At 43.5% G+C, this 21,947-nt stretch overlaps 1 protein-coding gene across 2 annotated transcripts; it reads right to left on the reverse strand.

The window, feature by feature from the left end:
- Positions 1-1,861: 1,861 nt before the first annotated feature.
- Positions 1,862-13,525, reverse strand: FABP2 (fatty acid binding protein 2). 2 transcript variants are annotated; one of them, XM_083457665.1, is made up of 5 exons: positions 13,331-13,525; positions 10,438-10,610; positions 10,181-10,288; positions 7,699-9,063; positions 1,862-2,138 (listed from the first exon to the last, which is right to left on the reverse strand). In XM_083457665.1, the coding sequence occupies exons 1-4, from the start codon at positions 13,395-13,397 to the stop codon at positions 9,013-9,015; spliced, it is 399 nt and encodes a 132-aa protein (XP_083313791.1). In that variant the 5' UTR covers positions 13,398-13,525; the 3' UTR covers positions 1,862-2,138; positions 7,699-9,012. The 2 variants fall into 2 exon arrangements, with proteins under 2 accessions (XP_083313791.1, XP_083313790.1); XM_083457664.1 differs by having other exon boundaries at positions 1,862-2,141.
- Positions 13,526-21,947: the final 8,422 nt, after the last annotated feature.

Here is a 21,947-nt window from a genome sequence, read left to right on the forward strand (position 1 = left end):
CAGAGTGTTTTATCTACTTCACTTGTATTTGTGTTTGTTCCTAGCGAGGTTTGTGTCTTGCTGTTGATAAATGTTATTTTTAAGAAAAGGGATATAATGTTGCTTACCACTGAAAGACTTCTCACACTGGGATTGTTAACCTTTGTGTCAAATGAGCAAGCTAGCTGGTAGAAAATCGGTTTTCGTGACTTCCTTCTGCTCTATTGCATTTTTCATTGCATCTAAGAATTAACCTTGCAGGGTTTTGTGAGACTTGTGTTCCTGTAAACAGGTGGCTAACCTGTGGCCCTCCAGCTGCTGCTGGGAATTGGGAATTTAACAAAATCTGGAAGGGTGCAGCTGCCTGTGCTGTACAAAGGCTGAAATGAATTCCTTGATGTGAAACATATTTGACATGGGTCAAGTTCAGGATTAAGTCCAAACTCATTTAGTGTGGTCTCCTCTTTGTTAAGGCTGCAGCTCTGTACACACTTAAGTGGAACAAGAGCTGTGAGGCTATAACCAGACCAGCATAAAAGTTCTTGACTTTTTAAATAACAAATTTCCTTAAGTGCTCTAGTTTCAGATTTTCAATACAGTCGTAACTTGGTTTTCGAATAGCTTTGTTCCCAAGCGTTTTGGTTCCCGAATGCTGCAAACTTGGAAGTGACTGTTCTGGTTTGCGAACTATTTTTGGAAGCCAAACAGACTTCCAGAATGGATTCAACTATACAGTGGTGCCCCGCAAGACGAATGCCTCGCAAGACAGAAAACCCGCTAGACGAAAGGGTTTTCCGTTTTGGAGGTCCTTCGCAGGACGAATTTGCTATGGGCTTCGCAAGACGAAAATGTCTTGCGATTCCTGGGGGTTTTTTTCTGCTCCCCACCCCCTTTTTCTAAGGCACTAAGCTGCTAATAGCCTTTTAGCAGCTAATCCGCTAATCCCTTAAGCCTTTAATAGCCGCTAAACCGCTAATAGCGCTAATCCGCTAATGGGCTTGCTTCGCAAGACGAAAAAACTGCTAGACGAAGAGACTCACAGAACGGATTCTTTTCGTCTTGCGAGGCACCACTGTATAAGCATGTAACTACCAAGCACAGTGATACTGGGGCCCACACTGATGGCAGCAATGTTAGTTCATACCCTCTTCATATTGTATGGCAAGGGAGACACACCTTCATTCCCTGCCCACCCCTCCATTTTTGAATGGTTTTTTCTTCTTCTCAACCACTCCTTTCATATCCATAGAATCTTAGTGGTTGGGAGGGGACCCAAGGGTCATCTAGTCCAACCCCCCTGTAATGCAGGAATCTCAGCTAATGTATCCATGACAGATGGCCATCTAACCTCTGTTTAAAAACCTCCAAGGAAGCAGAGTCAACCACCACCACCTCTTGTGGAAGTCTGTTCCACTGCTGAACAGCTCTTACTGTCGGAAAGTTTTTCTGAATGTTCAGCCGGAATCTCGTTTCTTGCGACTTGAAGCCACCGGTTCGAGACCTACCCTCCAGAGCAGGAGAAAACAAGATTGCTCCCTCTTCCATGTGACAGCTCTTAGGCAACACTGAGAACAAAGTGTTTTTAAAGAGAAACTGCCCAGGGTGTGATAAGAGGCTAGGAAGGCACTGTGCTTACCTTCAGGCATGCATATGTTATGTTCTGAAACACTGAACCCACACAGGCCAGTCACTGCAAAGGACAAACACAGCTGTCCTATCTAATTCAGTCTGGCTGTTGGAATTGGCCATAATGCCCAATAGAAGGGATATCTGCTTACCCTTAACCATCTGCAGAACAGACTTTTAAACTCTTCTGCACATCAACAGTTATATCTGCCTTCCAATCTATTCCAAATTACTCTTTAAAGTGTGAATGCATAGATAAAATGAACCATTTTAATATAGTGGAAAACCATCAACAGCAACGTAACATTTGTCATAAGGCACAACTTCCATCCATTTCAGGTTGAAAAGTAGAAGGTCAAACCACACGTCTGGCAGGCTCAACAAAGAGTGCTAACAGTTCAAATGCAGTTGTCGCAGGCATCACTTCTCGAGAGAACAGTCTGTAACAGTTTCCCAAACGTCTCTTTGTTCCGAACAGACATGCTGCTGGAGGAATGGCAACAATAGCTTTTCTACCATGGAATCAGGTTGTCCTGCTGGATGAAGAAAACTGAAGTTAGGACATAGTATGTCAGTGTGCCCGCTACAAACTGAATATGTAAGCAGACCCAATGGACCAGACCAAAGACCTAAGCAGGCCAGAACCCTGTTTCCCACTGTAGCTAAGCAGATGCCTCTGCGAAGCCTGCCAGCAGGACATAAAAGCATTTTTAATCACACAAAAAACACCCACACCCACCACAGGTTGCAGTCCATGTAGCACTAAGGTGAAAGTTCAACCAGCATAAAGATATTCTCACCATGCACACCCCTTAAATCGGTTCTTAGGTTTCTGGAAGTTATGGAAGTCGAACGGACTTCCGAAACAGATTCCGTTCGACTTCCAAGGTACGACTGTATTGTTTTCCATCCATAACCATCAAGACTGAATTAGTGTTAGAAACACAGGTATACAGTGGTACCTCGGGTTACATACGCTTCAGGTTACAGACTCCGCTAACCCAGAAATAGTACCTCGGGTTAAGAATTTGCTTCAGGATGAGAACAGAAATCATGCTCCGGTGGCACGGCGGCAGCAGGAGGCCCCATTAGCTAAAGTGGTACTTCAGGTTAAGAACAGTTTCAGGTTAAGAACGGACCTCCGGAACGAATTAAGTACTTAACCCGAGGTACCACTGTATAAGCTAATGCCAAACGGCACCTTAAACCTAGTTTATGGTCTGCACAATGGGGTGTCTAGGTGGCATTTCCACCCCATGAAAATTCTTATTATTCATTTCATTTCTATACCACTTTAGATTTTAAAGAACAAATCCCAATAACACATTAAAACATCAAATAAAACAATGCAGATACTTCAGATCCTTCTCTAAGTGACATTCTGCTTTCCCCATATTCATTTACCTAATAAATTTATATAGGGGTCCAATAACCGAAGAACTCTAGGAATCTGGTGTGGTATAGTGGTTAGAGTGTCGGTCTAGGACCTGGCAGTTCAAAGTTCAAATCAAAGTTCAGTCCTGAAGCTCACTGGGCAACCTTGAGCCAGTCACAGCATCTTAGCCCACGCATGGCCAAACTTGGCCCTCCAGCTGTTTTGGGACTACAACTCCCATCATCCCTAGCTAACAGGACCAGTGGTCAGGCATTATGGGAGTTGTAGTCCCAAAACAGCTGGAGGGCCAAGTTTGGCCATGCCTGCCTTAACCATACCTCACAGATCGTTGTAGGGATTAACTGAGTTGGGGGGGTGAACCATGTACTCCTTGGAGAACAAGGTGGGATATAAATGCAATAAATGAGCTGCTCTGTTTATCTGCTTAAGAAAGGCACAGGAGTCAGCTAGATAGAGATGTCAGTTGCCAAATTGGCATCCAGAGATTTCCACATGGGCACAATTGGACCGGTCACATAATGTGACTGGTGCCTGTGGGGTTTCTTAACACTGATGTGAACATGTACAAATGGGATCAAGCAGTTTTTACAAGCCCAGGTTTGGTAATTGGCACATTAATAAACTGCTGAAGTTAGTTTTGGCAAGGTGGCAGTTGATACAATTCTGCTGCATGTGTTTTGACTACCTCTGTGTTCTCAAAACCACAGGTGACGTATTAAAAAACAACAACTTCAAGACGTTGCAAGAGTTCCATTGTATGCCATTTCTCCAGGTCTTGAAAACATTACATGAAATTCTGGACATGCCTGTACATTTGCCACAACCAGCAAAATCACTTACCAAGTCGACTCTATTGCATTGTCAGTATTCCATTATTGCATTTATTGCAAAAGCTCCAGATCCAATCTAATCTCGGCATCAGTAAAATGTTTGACTGCAGTACTTAATAGAACACATATGTGTGGAACTCCTCCAACCATAGTAATGTATCTCTAAATGGCCGTGCGTGCTTTCAGGCTATTCTTACACCTTTAGCATCCACTGATGGGACACCACAGCAGCATCAATTATAGGACGATACTAATGTGATGCTGGACAAAGTTGGGTATCACCTCCCACGTTGATGTTGAGCCCAGTCCAACTGACAGCATGCCAGACAACCATGTCCAACCGATGCAACAGAAACAATATTTGGCCTCTACATATGTATTGCAACAACCAAGCTGTCCTTGAGGAAGATAATAACTAGGTTTTACGAACAGTTAAAATGTTTGAGAAAACTTTGCCCTTCAACTTTTATGTTTTTTGGATTTGTCGATGCAGGCATGATAGCAACACGCTGGAATAATAAAAGGTACCCACTCTGGATTTGAGTTATCTTTCTTTCTTTCCCCCTCTTCACTTTTATTTCACATCAAAAATGTTGCATTTGCCAAGCTGCTTTCTCACCTTGTGAGAACGTTTGAGTAGTACAGACTTTGGACTTTCTTTCTTTTTCTTTCTTTTTTTTTTTTTTTTTTGCACAACTGCAAAAAAGGGGGGGAGTTCAGTGATAAAGGACATGCTCTACTTGAAGAAGGTTCCAGGTTCAAGCCTTGGGTTGCCTTATAATTGGAATTTCCCCTTGGCCAAGCTGATAAAGCCTCATTTTCCTCCGGCCGAGCCTTCAGAATAGCCTCCCACGAATAATTAACGACCTGAGCCTTTGATGAGGCCTCAGGCACATTCCATTAAGCAGAGTTTCCAGCAGCATGCGGAAGTGATGAGATTTATGGCTACATTGCAAAGAGTTGTATTTCTAAGCTACGCAGACAGAAAAGACATCCTCTCTCTATGCAAGCAGAGAGCAACTGAACAAATGAACAAAGGAAACAGGAAATCCCTAACGTCACATCCCGTCTCCTCTCCTGTGAGACTTCCAATAGTATGGAATCCCAGGAATGTAAACAGAGTCCTGTGACTCCACGCAGCTGCTCAGTGGCAAAACAGAAATTAACAGGGAGTTCAGTGGTAAAGGACATGCTCAACTTGAAGAAGGTTCTAGGCTCAATCCTTGGTATCTCCAGATAGGGCTGGAAAAAGACTCCTGCATAAAACCCTGGAGAGTTGCTTGCTGTCACCTAGTTAGATAGACGAGTGGGCTGCCTTATAATAGTGAAAGCTATTCATTACCAACAACCATCATCTGCTATGCATTTTGGGAAACGATCTGTTTGTTTTCTATGGGTTTGGCTGCCTCTTGAGGTATCGTCCCTAAGGCTGGCATGAGAGCCCCCCCAAATGGGGGAGGGGGCCCTCACAAACATCTGGATGCCAGGTTCCATTTTGAGTCAAGGAGGCTGACCAAAATGTGACTTCAGCATTATTTCACCTGATCTTCAGCATGACGGAGCAAAATTCACAAATGACACTATCCATTTAAAAATCTCAATATTTTCTGGATTCTGAAAATTCCTGGGCACTTCCCACTAGTGGTTAATAACTTTCCTATAGTCATAAAATTTTGGTGAATAACACGTAGAAGACAGATGACAACTCTATGGACACTTCTATTTTTAAGCAAAATCTAAAGGGTAAGACATTCTCCACATCTTTTCAATGACGCTCCCAAAAAATTTTAAGCAAAATATTATGGATCTTATCCAGTCATTTTGAATTCTCTTGAGCTGTAATTGGTCAAAATGTGTGAATCTTATGGTCCCAACCAGCATTTTATATATTTTCAGCTCCCCCTCTTCCACTTTTTAAACCGATTATACATACACACCAAAGGAATGGTTATGTTGCAATTTAGGCCTCACTCTGGTTGTGAGTGTAATTTGTTTCCAACTGTTTTAATGCTTTGCTTTATATTGTTCTGGTAAAGGGTTATTAGAATAAACTAATATCTTGATTTTTGACTCTATGTATAAAGGTGGGGTGTATGGGGTGTTCGGGGAGAGGTAGTACCGCTGGTGGGGGACACACTGTGCTCCTTCAGCAGTAGTATGTCCACTTTTGGTCCCCACACTGCACTCAGCTCTCACCTATGGCACCTATTATGCAACAGTGGCCACACCCTGGGAAACGGCTTCAACTGGCTGGTTAAACTAGAACAGGGGTAGGCAACCTAAGGCCCGTGGCCCAGATGTGGCCCAATCGCCTTCTCAATCCAGCCCGCGGACGGTCTGGGAATCAGTGTGTTTTTACAAGAATAGAATGTGTCCTTTTATTTAAATGCATCTCTGGGTTATTTGTGGGGCCTGCCTGGTGTTTTTACATGAATAGAATGTGTGCTTTTATTTAAAGTGCATCTCTGGGTTATTTGTGGGGCATAGGAATTCGTTCATTTTTTCTTCAAAATATAGTCCGGCCCACCACATGGTCTGAGGGACAGTGGACCGACCCACGCCTGAAAATGGTTGCTGACCCCTGAACTAGAAAGTGGTTTCGGCAGGAGCTGTAGAGGGAGATGGGGGGGGAGAGATGGGCTCAACTTCGAAAGAAGGAAAACCTATCCTAAACTTCTGCTACCTTGCAGGAGATCTTGGGGAGAAGAAAAGGCTGGGGAAGTAAACCTACTCAAATCCAGAGTGGAGTCCCTTAAAGCAGTTGGATAGCGCCTTGTACGCCTCCTCCCAGCAATTACTGCAGCCAAGCTGGTGCCAAACATGTTGCTCTGCTTTCCTTTGGATCATATCAATGAGATCAAGGAGTCTTGCCATCTGGGCAGCCCAGAACCTCCATACAGCCCACCTCCTAGGCTTGCACCCTGGGAAGGTCACTTTGGTACTGCTAATGCAGAGATTCAACTTCACCTACAGAGGCACATTCCATTGTCTCTGGAGACATGAGCGGAATGCAATCTGCGTCTGCGCGGGTCGCGATTTGCCGCTTCTGCGCATGGCGTCATTTTGAGCGTCTGCGCACGCGAGAGCGGCAAAACCCAGAAGTAACCAGTTCCATTACTTCTGGGCTGCTGCGGGACGCAACCTGAAAATGCTCAACCTATAGCAAATGCAACATTTATGACTGTAAAAGGTAGCAGCACCGCGAAGATTTCTTATTTTCTAAGAGTCCAAATTCTTGCCTAAAGACTCTAGCAACCAAAAGAGTTTTAAAGCTATTTGAAGCATGCCAATAATTCCCAACTGAAACGGGGTCAACCACAGGCAAGCTGCCTCTCACCCAGGTAACTCTCACAACCCTTATCACCACGGCTGGGTGGCATTTTGGAGAAGGAACTTAAAAACACGAGCTCACCCCTAATCCCCCCCCCCCGGACATCTGTCTCCCTCTTTTGTCACAGGTAGGTATTTCCTCCTCCCAGCACCGTCTGTTACCTGCACACCCTTGCTGGGCTAGCAGAACCCGATCAAGGAGCTGGCTGTCTCCTCCTACGCTCCTCCTACACTGGAAAGCTTTGTCTTTAAGCATCAAGCTCCCCTTCTCCTCTTTGTTTTAACCTCCAGCCTGAGGAAGAGCCCTAGAAAAAGGACCCTCAGGCCATTTGGCGTAGCAGGGAGCCTTCGACTAGGGAAGACCCGAGTTCGAATCCCCACCTCGCCATCGGGCAAGCCTAGCCTACCTCGCAGGGCTGATGTTGAGGATACGTTGGAGGGCAGCGGGGAGACGCAAGTCGCCTCGAGCCTCTTGGAGGAAAAGTTTTGATGCGAAATGCAGGGTTTTGGGGGAGGGGAGGGTCTCTTTTTTCTTACCGTCACGGCAGCAGGTAGACGAAGACGAAGAGCGCCAGGTTGAAGGCGGCCATGAGCCACAAGTCCAGCCAGTAGGACGTCCCCGAGAGGGGCGGCCCGCGGGGCGCGGCCCCTGCGGCCCCCGCCAGCCCCGGCTCCCGCTCCGCCAGGCGCCGCTCTCGCAGCTCCACTCCGTTCGCCAGCTCCATCGCCCCTGCGCCGGAAAGTGAGCAAGCCAGGCAGGGCGCGGCGGAGGGAGGACGCGGCTCGCCCACGCGGGAAGAAGGTCCGGCCGGCAAGACGACGCCCGGCTCACGTCCGCAGCCTGCGCCCGTAGAGATTCAACGGCGGAAAAGTAGAGAGAGACACGCGCGCACCCGGACAGAGACTTCCGGCGGAACACGGAAATCCGGCCCTTGGAGCCGCAGAATCAACTCGCGGAAGCTTTCTATACTTTTCGCCCATAAGGTTAAAGCGGGAGCGAGCAGACGTAGGGGCTCACCTGCAGACAGGATGTGCTTGTGAGGTGCGACTCTCTTAGTTTCCTATCTCATTGCCTCGTGCGTGACTGCGTCATAGAGGACATAGAGATAGTCAAAGAAAGAAGAAGAGTCGGAAAACGTTTTTGTCCCGTTTCAATAGACTTTGTTTTTCATTCTTTCCGTCAGGGGCAGAAGTGTCAAAGGGAAAATCCAAGTACTGAATAGGTGATCTGCAATATTATTTGCTCTGCGGTTGTAAGAAATTGATACTTTAGTGCAGCGGCTGCCTTTGCTGTCCTCTTCTCGGTGCCTGGTTAAAACATTGTTTTGCTTTGGCAAGCCTATCCAGACACATAGGTGCTGATGTTTTCACCTCTTTTACTAATAATTTTTAATTATTTTAAAATCTTTTAAACTGCTTGTAAACTGGTAATATTAATATCACTTGTAAATCTGTTCATCAAGGGAATGGGGTGGACAGATCAAGTAAACGGACAGGTAAGTGCTGGGTTGTGCCCTCATATTGTTTGCATTATGTAAATGGCGTGATCTAATTGGGTTTTTTTAAAAAAGAAAACATTCATGTGCAATAATGAAAGACAAATGCAGAGTAGAAGTAATGTTTATTTCCACCAACACCACCATCATTATTTATAAAAGGTAGATAAATGGTATTGCTAAGACTGATTTATCTAAACAGACATGGGTATTATAGATAAACATACATTAGTTGCATTTCAGTTATAGTATGTTGGCAAGCATATCAGAACTCCATTACTCTTGTGCTCGGTGGGGAAATTACAGTTGCCATAAATAAAGTACAGTTTTATTTCAGATTTCAATTCTGGACTGTTCAACCTCTCTTGAAGATTCTCTTTGCTGTAACTCCTTCATAGACGTAAGTCTGAAATAGTACAAAAAAGAGAGAATCAGAATGTTACTTATTGGAGTGAAGAGGAAGGAGAGGAGAGAAAAATGTTGTCAGTTACTGAGCAGATCCTATATTTAAGCACCCCCAATGCACCCTATATTTAAGCACACCCAATGCACCCTATATTTAAGCACACCCAATGCATATGGGAAGCCCGGACTTTGAAAGTCATCAAATCTCCTTTCCTGTATTTTACTATATTTTTTAATTACTGTTTTTATGGAGCAGCCAAGTAATTTCGTTGTCCCCGAAGGGGGCAATGACAATAAAGATATTATTATTATTATTATTATTATTATTATTATTATTATTTAGAGGGCCATTAAGGGGAACAAAGGAAGTGAACCTGTGCAAGACAGCAAATGGGTGGACTCCCCTCTCCCTCAACTGGCTAGTAATGCATTTTTGTATGGCATTTTCAGAAATATATGTATTTTTATGCACATTTTATGCTAGTAGCTGTTGTTTCACAGACATTACTTGGCTAGAGAAAGGCCCTACAAAATTTAGAGAAGTGAGAATTTCAAAGGATGGTTGTGCTTCCGTTTAGGCATTATTTTAGAAAGTAGAAGTTGGTTAGCCAAAATGGCACTGGAAACACAAGGGGGCGGTATCAGTAGGTTTGGGGAAACCTAAAGGTTTCCAGAATTACCAGAATCATCCCAATAAGTAAGCTTATTGTGAAGACACAGAAAAATAAGAATTTGGGGGTGATATGCAGAAGTCTGATCGAGTGAGTGGCTGGCTGACACCCTGAACAGGAGCACTGTGGCATCTCCCACTTGTTATAATACCTTTTTTTTAAAAAAACAGGTTGAGGTATCCCAAGTTCTGAACTTTTACGGCCAGGAAGAAATGTCTCCCTAAGGTTGTAATCCTAACCTTTTCAATTATACCGAGGAAAAACAGGTATCTTCTTCCTGTTTCCTTTAAACAGAAAGTAAATTGTACTTTCAAGTAAATTGGCTTAGGGTCAAAATTTAAGAACGCCTCCTTTGTTCTTCGTCAAGAACCTAAATGATTTTTGTTACTGTTAGCAAAGGAAAAATAAAACTTAAGAAGATCTGTTAGCTATTCCTGCTGAACTTACCTGAATCATTTCATCTCCTTCGATTTCTCTCAGTGCCTTAAGTTCCTTCCCGTTATCTTTCCGGTTGAATGTGCCTACAAGCTGGCTGCCTTTCAGGTCCCAATTGCCCTACAACATAAAGAAAGACATGGACATTTTAAAATATGGTTCAGCTTAAACGTTCCTGGAAACCACCCCAAACCAAATCAGGTGTGTACTGCTCTCTGCAGACTTGCCCCACAGGAACAAAAACCATCACAGGAGAACAGGTGTCTTACGTGGAGTTCAGTTCCGTCAGCCAAGCTGTAGTCAAAATTCTCTTTCAGGTTGAATACTATCTCTATTGTGCGGAAATTGCTGGATTCTTTGATGGTGAATTTGTTTCCGTCTTGTTGAATAATGATCTTCAGGTTGTCATGGGCCCCTAGTTTTCTCTTTACTAAATTAATACCTGAGAAGGGAAGAGGGTAGCAAGTTAAACACCCAGTAGGAATGTTCTTTAAAAAAAAAAAAGGAAGCACATTGACTACAGTAATAGAAGGCTAGCACTAAGCAAGTCTTCTTTTTGACCTCTGAAATAGTTTTCTATGGTGTTCAGTGCTAACACACGCAATCTAGATATCCTTTCTGCATATCCCCATGCTGTTGGCTTTTAAGGCAGTGTGTGAACTATATGTGATCTGCAATATGCCATAGACAAAGGCTTGGAAAGCACATCGGACAAACTAATGCTGGGTCCTTGACATTTCTCTTTAATGTTTGTTACCTCAATGACCCCGAGTACGTAGATAATTTTCTCTCCTTCTATTCTGCTCTCTTTGAAAAGAAAGAGCCTTCGTTAGTGTAAATCCATTCATAAATTGATTTATGTAGCTCTCTATATTCTTCTGAGCCAGGGGGAAGGAAGATATCATTGCAAAACATCTTGGGGGTGGCATAAGTTGATGCTGCTCAACGTGAAACAGCTATGTAGGGCTGCTTCCAGATGTTTGTTGTGGAATGTACATTCCTCACGCATGCAAGTTTTTTGCAGTGTGCACCTGATATAGTCCGTATCAAAGCCTGCATTTCTTCTCATTTAATCTGGATTTTACAGATTATTTTTTTAATAAAAAAAAAAACTCCCAAATAATTTGTTGTTTCTCATTTTACCAGTCTTCAGTTCTTCACATTTTTACTTCAGTTTGCAACTATTAAAAGCTACCTTCACAAAAATTCAGCAACGTTTTCTCCTAATAGATACATTTTGGTATGCAAATATTGGTCATGTTTGCAAAGCAACTTTCCCTACTATAAAGCATTTTTCTTTGCTATTTTCACTAATATATTCAGTTTTATATGCACATTTTACCCTAGCGTGTGCACTTTTGCACACACATTACTTGACTAGAGGATTGCATTGCAAAATTAAGAAAAATGTGACTTCTTTTTTAATGGGGGTATTGTTTTTATTATTATTATTATTATTATTATTATTATTATACTGCTCTTCATTGTAAGATCTCAAGGTGGTTTGCAGAGTAAAATACAGTGTTTCAGAAAGTGTAGATTAGATAAGTTTGCCACCAAATGTGAACTGAATTGAATTTCTTTCCTATCAACCACCCATTTGGAATATCTCAATGATGCATTTGCAGTATTAAGCCCTTACTTGGAAGCACCAAATATTGGGCAGAAAAGTTTTTTGGGGAGTGGGTGAGAGTCAACTGAAGAAAGCTGCATATACGTGACTGACCTATATGGTGAAATGTATGGGCTGAAGAGGCTGGAGTTGATGAGACTTAATCCTGTAAAGAAGGCTGATCGCCGAAGAATTGACGCTTTTGAATTATGGTGCTGGAGGAAACTCTTGAGAGTCCCATGGACTGCAAGAAGATCAAATGCATCCATTCTTAAGGAAATCAGCCCTGAGGGCTCACTGGAAGGACAGATCGTGAAGCTGAGGCTCCAATACTTTGGCCACCTCATGAGAAGAGAAGACTCACTGGAAAAGACCCTGATGTTGGGAAAGATGGAGGGCACAAGGAGAAGGGGACGACAGAGAACGAGATGGTTAGACAGTGTTCTCGAAGCTACAAACATGAATCTGACCAAACTGCGGATGGCAGTGGAAGACAGGAGTGCCTGGCGTGCTCTGGTCCATGGGGTCACGAAGAGTCGGACACGACTGAACGACTAAACAACAACAACAACAACAATCCTGTGAACTGCCCTGAGACCTGTGGATATGGGGCGGTATATAAATTTAATTTTCTTAAAAATTGGACTCCCAGCAGTAGCTTGAAGGCTGCAAATGCTGTATAGTGGGCATATGGCATATTCCACTGAGTGCTCAAGGAGATGTTAAGTCTTAGAAAAGTATGAGAGCAGGAAATCATTGCCTTGAGTTTTGCAAGCAGGATTAAGAGGAAAGGTAAACTTTCAAAGATAAGAGCTAGTGTCTGTGTGTAAAGCCAAGAGTTTGAAAACCTGAGTTGAAATATCTGCTTAGCCATGAAGCTCACAGGGTGACTGGCTGCATACATACTATAACGTTAAAGCACATAGGAAGCACATTCTTCCCCACCAATGTATATATACACACATATATAGGCACTGTGGTTTGTTAAGGGATACTGGGAATTGTGACTGTGAGGGGTAAACTACATTGCCCAGAATTCTCTGAAGGAAAGAACGTGTTTCAAATGTGCTTTATCAGCCATCCCACCTCACAGGGGTGCTTGTGAAGCTAAAACAGTGGTGGCAAGGGCATAAATTACGCACACCACGCTGAGCTGCTTCAAGAAAAGCGCAGGAAAAAAAATAAAGGCCAGTGAATTCTTTATTGCAACATGCCAGCAGTGCTAAATATATTTTTTCCCTCTGCAGGCGGGGAAAAAACCTAGCAAAACATTTCAACATCACTACATCTCCCGTGTTGGACGAATAGGAGGAGGAGGAGGAGAGGCAACCCTAATGGTTGTGCAAGATTCATTTACTGGCAAGCTATATTTTTCCCCAGGAAGCTCCCTCTAATGGATAGAAGAGCTGAAATTTAGTAGGTAGCAGGCAATGCAGCAGAACATCGGTGGCTAAGGAGACCATGAAAAGAAGGGCAGCATCTCCACCAAGCTTTCAAACAGCAGTGATAACAAACATTGTCATAGGAGGCAAAGGGGATCTAGATCTTACCCATCGCCTCCATGAACTTCTCATAGTTTTCACTCTTCTCCACCTTCCAGGTGCCATCAAATGCCATGCTTATCTGCTGTAAGAGGGGAGCTTAACACAGAGGAGATTTCTGCTCAACCTGAGGTATTCCTTAGTTCCCTGGGGGGGATTTATGCCTTCACTTATCTTGAAAGCAATTCACACACTGGTGTGGCTGACTAAAGTGCAATTTAGTCACATGGCCCTATAAGATTTAGCTTCTAAAACTGATTATTTACCCTGTTGCAAAGGGTGCCTGTGAAAACCCAGCTGAAGTGTTCCCAAGTCCACAGTTCTTTGAGGTACAGCTTTGAATAACATATTATACTGTGACTGTTGATTTAAAGAGAGAGAGAAAACACAGAGAGAAAAGGAATCAGGGTGGGGGTTTAGTTTAATTGAAAGTCCTTATTTGAACTAGCAAACTTTTATCAATCCTCTTTGCGGTGTCTTACTGCTGAGAGAAATTAAATATTGACCCAAGGAAAGAGAGCACAAAGCTTCTTCATACTGCCTTGTTGCAACCAACCCCAGGTGGTGTTTGGAAGCTGTTCCACTCTGTATAATAAGGGTGGGAAAGACAAGTGCAGAGCATTCAATCTGGAGCCTGACCATTGTTGTCCGTTTTGCCTTAGGTGCTTTGCCAATTCAAATTCTGAGAATCTAAGTATAGGGCAGCTAATTGGTTTGAATTTGTCAGGTCAGCCAAGGCAAACAAAATCAGACTGTACTTAGTTACCTCTCCTGCTGAAGATGTCTGTGTCTCCATAGTGCCAAAACAACAACAACAACAACAACAACCATTGACATGCTTGCTCAACACAGGACTGGTTTGAGAGCAACATCTTAGCATGTGTATTTTCTAAACAGCGAAGTATTTTAAACAGGGGTGAGAATCCTGTAATCTCAACTCTATATACAGCCCCACTAAACTCAGTGAAGCTTACACACGAGTAGCAAGTACAGTGGTACCTCGGGTTACAGACGCTTCAGGTTACAGACGCTTCAGGCTACAGACTCCACTAACCCAGAAATAGTACCCCAGGTTAAGAACTTTGCTTCAGGATGAGAACAGAAATCATGCTCTGGCAGCGCAGCAGCAGCAGGAGGCCCCATTAGCTAACGTGATACCTCAGGTTAAGAACAGTTTCAGGTTAAGAACAGACCTCCAGAATGAATTAAGTTCTTAACCCGATGTACCACTGTATAGCACTCTAAGCCTAGTAAAAAGTCAACACTGACTTTCTGAGGAACAACGACTCTTAACATCTCTGTGAACCTATCAGGAACTTGAAATGTGTGCTGCCAGCAATTCAAACATGCATGATAATAGCTCTTGAGCAACCTACTTTTGGCTTCAGTCAGTTCTAGACTAAGTTTGAAGTCTCACACATACTTTCTTAACTCTTTCCTCCTCTCCAGCACTCTCTAAATGCCCACTGATTTAAAACACTTAACAAACATTGATGAATATGATTTTTTAAAAATTAAAAAAGTCCCACTCCACTTGTCTGTAGGCTGGGTGCTTGGATTAAATATTTGAAGAAGCCCTTGGATTAAGTATTTGAAGAAGCATCACATATGAGTAGAATTCCAAAGTTTGTTTTAGGACAATACCAAAATATTAAAGCAACCAAAATATACAAAATTGGTGTGGCAAGCTTCTGAGTTCTCCATAACATTTTGTCAAGTGGTTAAATGGTTAAACAATTTTGTTACATTTTCAGAAATGAGGAGTTAGTCATTGTTCTGCTTTTTGTTCCCAGCAGGTGGAACCTAATACCTGCACAGCACATAAAGAGCTTCATGTGAATATTTACTGTCTTGGTTCCCATTCATCTTAATATTGTTTGGCTACAACATCAGCCAAAAAAGATTCCTCTCCCCACCCACCCATTACTCTGTTTACTGTTCAGCTTGATGAAGAATTCTGGAGCTTGCACACTGCTTTGTGATGCTTTGGTTGGTGTAACAACTATCACCAGTGATGAATATCCACTTTGGAGGCAAGGTGATTGTGCGGGAAGAGTGGTGGCCCAGCTTCAGGGATACTTGAAAGAAACTGATTATCTGGACCCATTTCAGTTTGGTTTCCAGTTAGCTCATGATGCTGAAACTGCCTTGGTCACCCACATTTTCTGGGAGCTAGATAGGAGAAGTGCAACCCTGTTTGTTTTAGATTCCTTAGATTTCTTTTGACACTGTTAACCACGCCATCCTTCCAAGTGGTTCTGCTCCTACTTGCAGGGTCATTTCCGGAAAGTAGTTACGGTGAGAGCTATTGCACTATGGGAGTTGTCTTGTGGCATAATGCAGGGTTCCACCTTGCCCCCTGTGCCCCCCACATCTATCTGAAAATGCTGGGAGCTGTCCTTCGGAGATATACGTGAGATGGCATCAATATGGAGATAATACTAAGCCCTATCTGTCTATTTCATATGAATCAGGAGTTGCCGTTCAGGTGGTAGACCAGGGCTTGAACGTGGTGATGGACTGGATATGGGCCAGTAAATTGAAGTAGAATGCTGATAAGACAGAGCTGCTTTGTGTTCCAGGTTCTTGGGTCCAAGAAATAGGGAGATGGCCTCTTCTAGATGAGGTTGCACTCCCCCAGAAGGAGCAGGTCTGTAGCTTCAGGGTTACATTGCCTCAAGAGAAAAGGAGCCCGTAGATTACTAAAATACAAAGGCCTGGTGGAAAAGAAATGCAGGAAATTTAGAAAAGTTAAGTAATAATGGTGCCTTCCTTGGGACAGCATTCCAAAAGTGGGGTGCCAACACGGTGAAGGCCTATTCTGTGCCCTTAAACCACATTCAAAGCATATTTCCCCTCCTCAAAGCAAACTGGGCACTGTAGTTTATCCCTCACAGAGTTCAAATTCCCAAAACCCTTGACAAACTACAGTGTCCAGAAAGCTTTGAGGAGAAAACTCTGCTTTGAACGTGCTTTAAAAGAATAGTGTGTATATAATTTGCCGCTGAAATTTTGGATACAGCACCACTGGGGAAGTTGGAGCTATAAATGTATATTTGCAGCCAAGAGCCCCACTATTCCGATTCATATTCCTATCCCATCTGTGAGATCAAAATTACTCTACTAGTCAGGGGAGGGAATTGCTATATTAAGGTGATTGGATGAATGTTGACTGGAACCATTTAGCAGGCAGGATGCCAGGCTGGACTTTGTCAGGTACATTTCAGCTGCAATTCTCAAACGATATTCTGAGAGATAAGATAAGCACTTCCCTATGTTTTAGCCAGCTAGCTAAATGAGGATCAGTCATACTCTTGGCACATCCTATCGATTTCATTGCTGCAGTTAAGAAACAGGTCTTGCCACCTGAACTGTGACATTCTTGTTATCAGCAATGATTTTCAACCGTACAATATATCAGACGACAATTTCACAAATGGCTCCCAATAGGAACTCCTCCATTCAGTTCTGTAAGCAGCAAAATGAGAACCCAGGAGAAGAGATTGTGCAGAGACAGAGGATTTGTTGTTTGCAAGTTACTCAGCCTTGGCATTATCAGCACCATACTCCAACCAACTAGAGTTGGCCCTCAATGCCCATGCCTTACTTCTGCTGCTGGAGATCAAAGACAGGGATGAACTAGATGCACACCAAGGTGCCCAGAATGGAGAGGCATAAGCTGATGCCCGTGCGTGACCAACTGCTTCATTGCCCTTTGAGTTTGCCAGCCTTCCCTCTGCCTTCCTGCATTCCCTCCCTCTGATCAACCTGGCTTCATTTAAACATGGGTATACAGCACACACACAGCAGAATTGGCAATAGCAGGGGACCAGAAAAGTGCCATTGTGGTTGGAAAGGTGCATAGGGAGTGAGTGGTTTACAATTGCATGGGGGACCTTGTTGTAAATGCTGCCACTTGGAGCTGAAGCAGTCAGGAGAATCATATGGGAAAGCTTTTATTGGAGTCCACCACAAAGAGACCCTTCAGGGATCACTGCCCTGTTGTGGCAAAGGGGCTTGAAGAACTCCAAGAAGCTCTGAGCTATGCCGTGCAGGGCCACCCAAGACAGGTCATAGCTGAGAGTTTATACTAAATGTGATCCACCTGGAGAAGGAACTGGCAAACCACTCTAGTATTTTGCCAGGAAAACTCCATGGACATAAAAAAGGAGAAGCTTTGAGAAGAAAGTGACAGTTTCCAAGGCATGCTCTGGTTCATGGGGTCACGGAGAGTCGAACACGACTAAGACGACTAAACAACAACAACCACGAAAAGGGGAAGTGAGAAAACACGTCTGCGTGCTCTGCACATAGAAACAAGCTGTACTTAAAAAACTAGCATCTCTTTTAGAAAATCAGCCTACAACCTTTTCCTTTGGTATGTTTTCTTTTCTGGGTGGGGTGCCCATGCGCAGAGGGGACCACTGAGACCCATGTCTCCCAATGTTTCAGCCCCATAGGAGATGTTCCATGTGGTTCTCTTGACCATACGTTTTAGCTCCCAGAGCATATTTTTGCATTGAGGTCAATGAATTCTATCTAAAGGCATCTATTGAGAGCAAGTTTGTTGGGATAAGTAGTTGTGTGACCTCAATTGCCCAAGAATCTTTTCCTGATGAAAGGTTTTCCTACAGTGCCAGCTGGTGCCTGCTAATTTAGGCCCGTCGGAAGAAATCATTAACTAAGAAAGACATCTAATCAACCCATCACTGATAATCAAGAGCATATAGGATAAAGTTGCCCCACAAGAATTGAGCAGAATTCCAAAGGTCAGGTTCTCTTTCAAGGTCTGAAAGCATTATCAGTTGCTACAGAAAAAGAGACCTGGGCTGGCATGACTAAACTCAACTGAAGAGGCTCAGTTTGAATGTGTACCTGGTTTTCAGTCATTAGTTTCCTCGCCCTAAGCTCTGGAGAATACCAGGGAGCCCATTAGACACCAAAATGCGGGAGAGGGAGCTCAGAGGCGCTCATGTGGCCCAAGCCATTTAAGATGTTCCACAGGTCAGCCAGGGCTTCTACAGGAGTACCACTCATCACAGCTGGAAAATCCTAGAGTCGACAGGAAACCAGTAAGATCCATTAGCTTCTGAGGACAGGCCGCCTTAATAGGTCCCACTCGGCTGCAGAGGGGGAAAGGTGCTGCTGGCCTAAATCTCAACAGGAAGTGATCTGACCATGAAAAGGAGCTAATATCAATACCCCCCACTTTCAGAACCTTCTTTTCCCGCCTAGTTGAGAGAAAGAAGGTCCAGAATGTGTCCTGCCACATGCATTGGGCCAATGACATGTTGGAACAGCCCCATCGTCATGGCAGCCATGAAATCCTGAACCACCCCAGAGCCAGTCTCACTGGCATGAAAGTCCCACCAAACCAGCAAGCAGTCCAGGAGTCCCTAACACCACCTCTGAGACCAGCTCTGTCAGCTCAGGCAGGGAGACCACTGAGCAGCAAACCAGCAGAGTCCCATATCCAACCCAAATGCCCAATCTCTCTCTCTCTCTCTCTCTCTCTCTCTCTCTCTCTCTCACACACACACACACACACACACACACACGAGAGGGGGGGGGGAGCCTGGAGAGAAGACAGAGAATTTCTATAGACCACAGCATCTCCTCCTCTCTGACCATCAAACCTGCCCTCATGCTGCACTATGTACCCAGGTGGGCACAGCTGAATGAGACCAAGGTGGAATCTAGACACATATAAAAAACACTGTGAAAATGCTTTTTAAAAAAGCGTTTTGAAAAGTATATTGAATTCACTCACCATCGTCATCTAGTGTCACATTTGTATAATGCACTTAAAACACACTTAATACATTGTATTTGCACCTGTGTAGCTGAGTCCCAACTCCACCCTGTTCACCCACCTAAGTCTCAGTGATAATGATACAGACCAGATTGGTCTCCTCATTCCTATTCAGATCATGGATCAGGAAGGTCTTACTCCGAGCCGACCTGTCATTCAGCAATGGCAGCCACAGACTTGAGGGTTGGCTGATAGGACAGCCACAATTCCCTAGGCTGGAGGAGGGGCTGGCGCACAGCACAGTCACCAACTGCCTGTGCTGTGTGTCCCTTACCTGTTCTGCACCTCCCCATACCACCTGCCACCTACCAAGAACCACTGTCATTGGCCCACCTGCCTTCCCCTCCCCTCCCCTCCCCTCTCTTCCCAGGCAGATCCTATGCCCTTTTAAATAAAAAGAAAAACACCAAAATTTGAAAATCCACAGATTAAAACAGAACACTTTAAATAGTTGGTGCAGTAAAACCAACAACAGAGACCTTAACAGGAGCTCCTAGGCAATGATAATGAAAATTACCGTATTTTTCGCTCTATAAGACTCACTTTTTCCCTCGTAAAAAGTAAGGGGAAATGTGTGTGCGTCTTATGGAGCAAATGCAGGCTGAGCAGCTATCCCAGAAGCCAGAACAGCAAGAGGGATTGCTGCTTTCACTGCGCAGCGATCACTCTTGCTGTTCTCGCTTCTGATATTCAGAATGTTTTTTTCTTGTTTTCCTCCTCCAAAAACTAGGTGCGTCTTGTGATCTGGTGCATCTTATAGAGCAAAAAATACGTTTTACAGCACTTTTTATTAATTATTATTTACTCAGAAAATTACTGAGTTCAGTGGGACTTAATCACAAGGAATTAGGCATCAAATTGCACAATTAGGAAAACATTTATTATTGGAAGTTCCGTCAGTCCATGTATGAAGAATCGTTGGGTTACAATTCTTTAATGCCACTTTATATGTGGAACAAAACAATCACTTGGTTTTTTAGATATCTGCTTGCCATCTCCCTCACTGTAGTGAATAATAATGCCTCTCTTTTCCTGGTAGTTATAACTCTAACACCCTCTTCTGGTCCACTGTATAAAATGTATTTGTCCAGAGAGAGTAGTTTACACAGGTCATTTCATCTAGTGCAAAGCTTGCATATGGGCAGCATTATTGAGAGACTTAGTCCCTGTAGCCTTATGAAGAAAGCTGTGAACATTTACTTATCTATACGTTTTTATTTACAATACTGGTGTGCCACATTTCAGCCATGATGATTCTCAAAGTGTTTCACAGTAACAATGACGACATGATTTAAAAACAATAACAATTTAACAATTTAAAACTATAATTAGCAATTACAATAAATAAATAAATACATCAGAGGAAAAAGAATAGCACAAACAGAACTGGTGGAACAAAAATAAATAGGTCTTTACTCCCCTGCAAATAGCAAAGCAAAATCAGAGACAGCCTGGCTTCAGTGACTGATGCTACGATAAGCATTCAGGTTACTCAACTGTAATGTGTTAATCCTGGGATAAGGATTGGTGAATCTGTCATTTTTTGTTCAACATGGACTGAGCGTGCTCAATGGCCATGGGATGTTGACTGAGGGACTTTCCAGATGTCCATTTTATTGGGCATTCGTGAACATTTGCGCTCCCGGCGTAAACCTTTAAATGTTATGGACCGGTAATATTGCTCTGACTGCAATCAGTGCATGTCTCATAGTTTCCTGCTAAAACCCCATAACGTTTTATATCACAGATGTTCAGGTCTGCTTCTTTCTGACGTTGCCATTGTAGCCATTTCCACATACTTACAGTCAATGCTGGATCCCAGTTTCCTATGGGGCTTTTGTGGAAATGAGAAATGGTTTGAGACAGCAGTTGCTGAATGTAAAACTGTAAACAGCTTAAAAACAAAAGTATGGTGGCACAGGGCAAGAATTTATGTTTGAAAAAGGGGACTCGGAATAAAGAAGAAGAGCACCCCCCGACTGCCATATTTTGTTGGAGAGCTCATTAATATAATCTAAATTTCAATATTAGGGGCTGAGAGAGTGCAGTATTCAATTAATTTCAAAGCTGGCAATATAGAATCTGGAAGAATACTTTATACATGCTGTTTCCCTTTTAAGTTACTATTAAGCTTAAAAGCAAAACACTGACCAAAAGATCTACTGAATCTAAGAAATGTATGGAATTGTTGGCATTCTGATGAGGTTGAAGCAGGTATGTTGAAGGAAGAAGGCATGGGTACAAGAAGATTTCCAAGAAGAGGAATTTGATATATATATAAAATCCATCAGATTAAATTGTACTATTTCTAGATAGGATATCTCCTGCTTTCTTCACTCCTTTTGTTCTTTTCTGATGTTCTTTTGGTTTTATTCTTATATATTATATTTATTCTTCGCACATATGAAAGGTGTGCCCAAGTGACTTACGGCATAAAATACATGGGAAACAGACACAATATCAAAAGATGCTAATTTTGGGATAGAATGGTTTCATGTATAGGTAAAGAGACCCCTGACCATTAGGTCCAGTCGTGGCCGACTCTGGGGTTGTGGCGCTCATCTCGCTTTATTGGCTGAGGGAGCCGGCGTACAGCTTCCGGGTCACATGGCCAGCATGATGAAGCCGCTTCTGGCGAACCAGAGCAGCGCACGGAAACGCCGTTTACCTTCCCGCTGGAGCGATACCTATTTATCTACTTGCACTTTGATGTGCTTTCAAACTGCTAGGTTGGCAGGAGCAGGGACCGAGCAACGGGAGCTCACCCCGTCGCAGGGATTCGAACCACCGACCTTCTGATTGGCAAGTCCTAGG

Source organism: Podarcis tiliguerta (assembly GCF_965153285.1).
Source record: "Podarcis tiliguerta genome assembly, chromosome: 9".
Lineage (NCBI taxonomy): Eukaryota > Metazoa > Chordata > Lepidosauria > Squamata > Lacertidae > Podarcis > Podarcis tiliguerta.

What these genes read in the sequence shown, in the direction of transcription:
- FABP2 (XM_083457665.1), bottom strand. Translation starts at nt 13,397, where the DNA reads ATGGCATTTGATGGCACCTGGAAGGTGGAGAAGAGTGAAAACTATGAG. An exon ending in CTGACGGAACTGAACTCCAC is followed by an intron (nt 10,289 to 10,437) that starts GTAAGACACCTG and finishes TTTATGTTGTAG; the next exon opens with GGCAATTGGGACCTGAAAGG. An exon ending in AAGGAGATGAAATGATTCAG is followed by an intron (nt 9,064 to 10,180) that starts GTAAGTTCAGCA and finishes GTACTATTTCAG; the next exon opens with ACTTACGTCTATGAAGGAGT.